Source organism: Echiichthys vipera (assembly GCF_963691815.1).
Source record: "Echiichthys vipera genome assembly, chromosome: 16".
In the NCBI taxonomy this organism is placed as follows: Eukaryota; Metazoa; Chordata; class Actinopteri; order Perciformes; family Trachinidae; genus Echiichthys; species Echiichthys vipera.
The window spans coordinates 29079838-29086356 of NC_139841.1; the positions used below are offsets into that span (position 1 = coordinate 29079838).

The following is a 6519-nucleotide window of genomic DNA, read 5'->3' on the forward strand; positions in this document are numbered from 1 at the left end:
GAGAAGCTCGGTGCGGCTTCACTGACAGCACACAGAACGAATGGCTGTGATTGGTTCTCCCTCCCGTCAGTCAAAGCTTCGGCTAATGTGATTGGCTGATGCCTGTTGTCAGTCAAAGCTCCGGTTAATGTGATTGGCTGATGCCTGTTGTCAGTCAAAGCTCCGGTTAATGTGATTGGCTGATTCCTGTTGTCACTCAAACCTCCGCTGGGTGGTGCTGTTGTTGTGGCAGCGGGGGGCGGGACCAGCAGCGGCACAGAGGAGCGGCGGAGTTGAGGCGGTGCCAGTGACAGCGCGTTATCTTCCATCTCTTTCATGATTTAAACGCCACAGGAGCGAAGAACACACGTACACACGTCCGAAACCCTCTGTCCGTCATGGAGTCCTATGACATTTTAGCCAACCAGCCCGTTGTGATTGATAATGTGAGTATGATGAGGTCATTCATCCACACCCTAAACACGGGCCGCTCACCCGGCTAACCGTTAGCCTCAGTTAGCTCGGTAAACCTGTGTTATAGCTGACGTACAGGGGCATTCATACATGTCCTGCTGTAACCAGCGTTACCTGAAAGCTCTCTATCTTTGCTAAAACGTCCATTAGCATAGCTCCAGGTGTTAGCATGTACAGCGTCCCACCCCAGACACAGCTAGCTAAAGCTGCAGCTAGCTTACATACAGCACTAACCGGCTAGCTAGGCTGCCAGATCCAAAACGTTAGCTCTGTGTATCATCACAGATCTAACCAATGCTAACTAGCTAGCATAGCATAATGAGCTGTCAGCTTTGTAAGGATGTGATCATCATCCACAGGAGAGTGTGTGTGTGTGTGTGTGTGTGTGTGTGTGTGTTGTGTGTGTGTGTGTGTGTGTGTGTGTGTGTGTGTGTGTGTTCTGCTCTGTAGCACTTTGAGATTGTTGAATAGTGCAATATAAATAAAATGTATTATTGTTATTCTAAGGCTGAATATGTAGAATCTCTGTTATAAAGCTTTATATATATTTTAAATATTACACCCACGGGGCATTTTGAGGTGAGGGGTACAGAATAAAATTTTTGCTTATCCATGAAAAATGACAATGACTTTCTCTCCAGTTGTGTTTCCACTGTAGCGGCCAATAGCGTTGGGCGTTGCTGGTTGCCAGGGTTGACTGTTGTTGCTACAGAAACAAGAATCATTTTGAGTTGAGAGCTAGCTTATGCGACTAGCTAAAGTTAAATACTGTTGCAAATTAACTGATTAGTCCAAATGAGACGATGATTCATCACTGATATGGAGCCGCCTGATCACTGATACACTCAACCAACCTGGCAACCAACCTGGCAACCCGACTGCAGGACTTTTTTGTTGTTGTTGTGACGACGATCTTGAGACACTAGATGGAGCTGTTCTGCCCTTTGTGTGGTCCACACATGTGTCCTATATCTGAACTAAAATAGAGTTTATTAAAGTACGCAGAAAACGTTTGCAGCAGAAACTTTGCAGAACACCGGTGTTGTGTTTGAGTTTGACTCCCGTTTCCTTCACTCTCCTCAGTTTAACACAGAGGAAACAAACCGATTCACACAGAAACAGACTCTGGAACAACACCGGCTGTTGTTCAGTCGTCACGACGGCACAGGACAAAGTCGCCGTTGAGACGGTTGGCTGTCGGGCTCAACGTTAGTCTCAGCGTGTGTGTGTGTGTGTGTGTGTATGTGTGAGTGTGTGACTGCCGGTGGCTTCAGGCTGCGTCTCATGACCACCGTCTGAGCGCAGAGATTAAAACAGCGCTTCAGTTCAGCCGTAACCCTGTGATGTTGGGCTCCAGTGTAACGTCAGACCTCCCTCTTCTCTGCAGGGTTCGGGGGTCATCAAAGCTGGGTTTGCAGGAGACCAGATCCCCAAATACTGCTTCCCCAACTAGTGAGTACTAAACCTTTCTGAAGGCGTCGTTCAAAGAGGCCGGGCTCAGGACGTGTTGGGACTGAAAGGATTAACTGCTCTATTGTTGTGTGTTATTAATGCATATTTGTGTGTGTGTGTGTGTGTGTGTGTGTGTGATACAGCGTGGGGCGTCCCAAGCATGTACGCGTGATGGCTGGAGCCCTGGAGGGAGACCTGTTCATCGGACCCAAGGCCGAGGTAACAACATGAGTCTGTGCTGACGGAGGATTCCAGAAAAAGATAAATGTCCCGAGGACATGTTTCCACTTCACAGTGTCGGCTGTGTTCTTCAGAAATAACACGGAGAGAGAGAAACTATGGAGGGTGTGCGGTGGGAGGGGGGGGTCTGATGATCAGATCATTAAGGATCTGAACGTGCTGACGATCTTCCAAAGCACAGAGATCCTGGTATCGTCTGCAGGACTCATTCTGTTCTCTGCACAGACGCATCAGGTTCTTTTATCTTCAGCCAAATCACACGATTGGCTGAACCGTCTCATGTCCCGCCCTAAACACACGCCGGCCAACCAATCATAGAGAACTACGGTTAATGATGATGATTTCTCATCCTGTCGTCTTTAATTCAGAGAGCAACAGGAAGTCCTGGCTGAAAATATCAACAGGACGCAGGAGTTTAATCGTGTCCTAACGGCACACGAGCTTCAGACCATCGCATCACATCCACACGTCTGTCCACACGTCTGTCCGCACGTCTGTCCACACGTCTGTCTGCACGTCTGTCCACACGTCTGTCCACACGTCTGTCCACACGTCTGTCCACACTGATTCATTAAATGTGTGCGATATGCCCCTAAAAACAGGTGCAGGTCAACCAGTGGACTACTGATGTAAGAAGGAGCGAGCGGCGTCACGAACCTGCCACACGCACACACGCACACGCACACACACACACACACACACACACACACAGCAGAATTAAAAATATAAATATCTGTCATTCATTTACATTCATTTTTGGTTCGTTTATTCTTTTACTTGATTTCTTTGAAACTAGTGTTGACTAGTTAAACTAATTATAAACCCTGCTGCGCCCGTCTACGTGATGCAGCGTGCCCGTGCCCTGTAAACAGCCACCTGTGGCCCCGGGGCCCGAGCAGGTTAATCCGGCCGTGCCGTGATGCTGGAGTGATGCGTGTCTGCTCATGTGCAGGGTTTGATCCCATCATCTTCTCTCTCTCCGTCTCCCACGGGTGCCACAACGAGGGGTCTTTTTCTGCAGTGGCTCTGTTTAGGAACAGTGAATAAATGCAAATGGGTAATTGTTGACTTTCGTTGTTGGTGTCATAAGGAGCACAGGGGCCTGCTGTCGGTTCGATACCCGATGGAGCACGGGATCGTGAAGGACTGGAACGACATGGAGAGGATCTGGCAGTACGTTTACTCCAAGGAGCAGCTGCAGACCTTCTCAGAGGAGGTGAGCGGCTCTCCTCTCCCGCTGCTGTGTGACGATAATGTGAGGGTTCAAACGTCTTTACGCGTCTCCGTGTTTGTCTCTCCGCAGCATCCTGTGCTGCTGACGGAAGCTCCTCTCAACCCCAGCAAGAACCGGGAGAAGGCCGCGGAGATCTTCTTTGAGACCTTCAACGTCCCCGCTCTCTTCATCTCCATGCAGGCCGTCCTCAGCTTGTAAGTGCACAGTGTCTGGTATCCACGGCGACCGCGGCCGCAGGGACGAGACGAACACTAACACAGATTGTGTCTCGTGCAGGTACGCCACGGGTCGCACCACCGGCGTAGTCTTGGACTCAGGGGACGGCGTGACCCACGTCGTGCCCATCTACGAGGGCTTCGCCATCCCACACTCCATCATGCGCGTGGACATCGCCGGGCGGGACGTTTCGCGCTACCTCCGCCTGCTGCTGCGCAAGGAGGGCTACAACTTCAACACCTCCGCGGAGTTCGAGGTCGTCCGCACCGTCAAAGAGGTGAGACGGGCGCCGTGGAATTCGATTTTTAACAAATCAAAACAAACAAAAATAGGAATAAGAAAACGGAAAACCTATTTTAAAAATAAAATGTTTAACTTGCAATCAAATAATTTGTTAAATAGTGTAAAAAATGTTGTTTACGGTTCCCTCTGCTTCCCTCTGAGCTCAGACCTTCGCAGTTTCTCTTGTTTGCGCTATCTGATATTTTTTGTTTTGCCTTTTGAGCAGAGCGTCCTCAGTGGCGTGACCCGGAAGTTACACGTAGTTAGCTGCTAGCAGAGAGAAGAAGAAGAAGAATTAGAAGAAGAAGAAGCATTACAAGAAGATGTAGAAGAAGAAGAAGAAGGAGAAGAAGAAGAAGAACAAGAACAAGAACAAGAAGAAGAAGGAGAAGAAGAAGAACAAGAAGAAGAACAAGAAGAAGAAGGAGAAGAAGAAGAAGAAGAAGAAGAAGAAGAAGAACAAGAACAAGAAGAAGAACAAGAACAAGAACAAGAACAAGAAGAAGAAGAAGAAGGAGAAGAAGAAGAAGAAGAAGAAGAAGAAGAAGAAGAACAAGAACAAGAAGAAGAAGAAGAACAAGAAGAAGAAGAAGAAGGAGAAGAAGAAGAAGAAGAACAAGAAGAACAAGAAGAAGAAGGAGAAGAAGAAGAAGAAGAAGAAGAAGAAGAAGGAGAAGAAGAAGGAGAAGAAGAACAAGAAGAAGTAGAATAAGAAGAAGAAGAAGTAGAAGAAGAAGAAGAAGAAGAATCATCGGTAGAAGAAGAAGTCGTCGTCGCCCGGGAGTTTTGTGCCAAAACTGTAAACAATAAAATCATGGAGCACAAACGAGAGAGAGCCGAGAGTGGACAGGTCTGAGCTCAGAGAGAGAAGCAGAGGGAGCCGTAATAATGTCAATATTTTACACTTTTCAACAAGTTACACGTTTTATTTTTAAACTCCTGTTTCTGTTTGTTTTGATTTGTCCGTGTTCGGCGTGAGCTGCTGTGAAACCTGAACAACCGTTAGTGTTTTTTATTGTCTAATGAAACGTGTCCGTCTCCGCAGAGAGCCTGTTATCTGTCGCTCAACCCGCAGAAGGACGAGACCTTAGAGACGGAGAAGGCTCAGTACGTGCTGCCTGACGGGAGCACTTTAAACGTGAGTCCTCCGTCAAATGTTCCAACGGGAAATCCTCCTCCGCACAAACCAGTCACATGTCTCCTCCTCCTCCTCCTCCTCCTCTTCCTCCTCCTCCTCCTCCTCAGATCGGTCCGGCCCGGTTCCGCGCTCCAGAGCTGCTCTTCAGACCCGACCTGATCGGAGACGAGAGCTCGGGGATCCACGAGGTTCTGTCCTACGCCATCCAGAAGTCTGACATGGACCTGCGGCGCACGCTCTTCTCCACCATCGTGCTGTGCGGCGGCTCCACCTTGATCAAAGGTGGGTGTTATCGAGGGACGAGCAGACGCCACGCAGCGGCGCTCACCGGGCGCTCCGTACGCACGGTGCATTCACTGAACCTGTCTCTCTTCTTTTAGGATTTGGAGAACGACTACTGACGGAAGTGAAGAAGCTCGCACCAAAAGACGTGAAGATCAAGGTGAACGAACCACCAACACTGTACTTTCCTGCAGTTATCACAGACAGTGAACTCACCACAGACGCTGGACTGTCCTGCAGTTATTACAGACAGTGAACTCACCACAGACGCTGGACTGTCCTGCAGTTATTACAGACACCTGAACTCACCATAGACACTGGACTGTCCTGCAGTTATTACAGACACCTGAACTCACCACAGACACTGGACTGTCCTGCAGTTATTACAGACATTGAACTCACCACAGACACTGGACTGTCCTGCAGTTGTTACAGACAGTGAACTCACCACAGACACTGGACTTTCCTGCAGTTATTACAGACAGTGAACTCACCACAGACACTGGACTTTCCTGCAGTTATTACAGACAGTGAACTCATCACAGACACTGGACTGTCCTGCAGTTATTACAGACACCTGAACTCACCACAGACACTGGACTGTCCTGCAGTTATCACAGACAGTGAACTCACCACAGACACTGGACTGTCCTGCAGTTATTACAGACAGTGAACTCATCACAGACACTGGACTGTCCTGCAGTTATTACAGACACCTGAACTCACCACAGACACTGGACTGTCCTGCAGTTATCACAGACAGTGAACTCACCACAGACACTGGACTGTCCTGCAGTTATTACAGACAGTGAACTCACCACAGACACTGGACTGTCCTGCAGTTATTACAGACAGTGAACTCACCACAGACACTGGACTCTCCTGCAGTTATCACAGACAGTGAACTCACCACAGACACTGGACTGTCCTGCAGTTATTACAGACAGTGAACTCACCACAGACACTGGACTTTCCTGCAGTTATCACAGACAGTGAACTCACCACAGACACTGGACTTTCCTGCAGTTATCACAGACAGTGAACTCACCACAGACACTGGACTGTCCTGCAGTTATTACAGACAGTGAACTCACCACAGACACTGGACTGTCCTGCAGTTATTACAGACAGTGAACTCACCACAGACACTGGACTCTCCTGCAGTTATCACAGACAGTGAACTCACCACAGACACTGGACTGTCCTGCAGTTATTACAGACA

The 6519-nt window shown here is 48.6% G+C and overlaps 1 protein-coding gene across 1 annotated transcript in view; it reads left to right on the forward strand.

Moving 5' to 3' along the window:
- The first annotated feature begins 256 nt into the window (after nucleotides 1-256).
- The window catches only part of actr1b (actin related protein 1B), a 9663-nt gene continuing 3400 nt past the window's right edge, over nucleotides 257-6519 (forward strand). The window contains exons 1-9 of the mRNA XM_083929684.1: nucleotides 257-425; nucleotides 1841-1905; nucleotides 2049-2124; nucleotides 3236-3361; nucleotides 3449-3573; nucleotides 3656-3872; nucleotides 4923-5015; nucleotides 5123-5297; nucleotides 5396-5457. Of these exons, the coding sequence (XP_083785810.1) occupies nucleotides 378-425; nucleotides 1841-1905; nucleotides 2049-2124; nucleotides 3236-3361; nucleotides 3449-3573; nucleotides 3656-3872; nucleotides 4923-5015; nucleotides 5123-5297; nucleotides 5396-5457 (987 nt within the window). The 5' untranslated portion in view covers nucleotides 257-377. The remainder of the gene's footprint in view (nucleotides 426-1840; nucleotides 1906-2048; nucleotides 2125-3235; nucleotides 3362-3448; nucleotides 3574-3655; nucleotides 3873-4922; nucleotides 5016-5122; nucleotides 5298-5395; nucleotides 5458-6519) is intronic.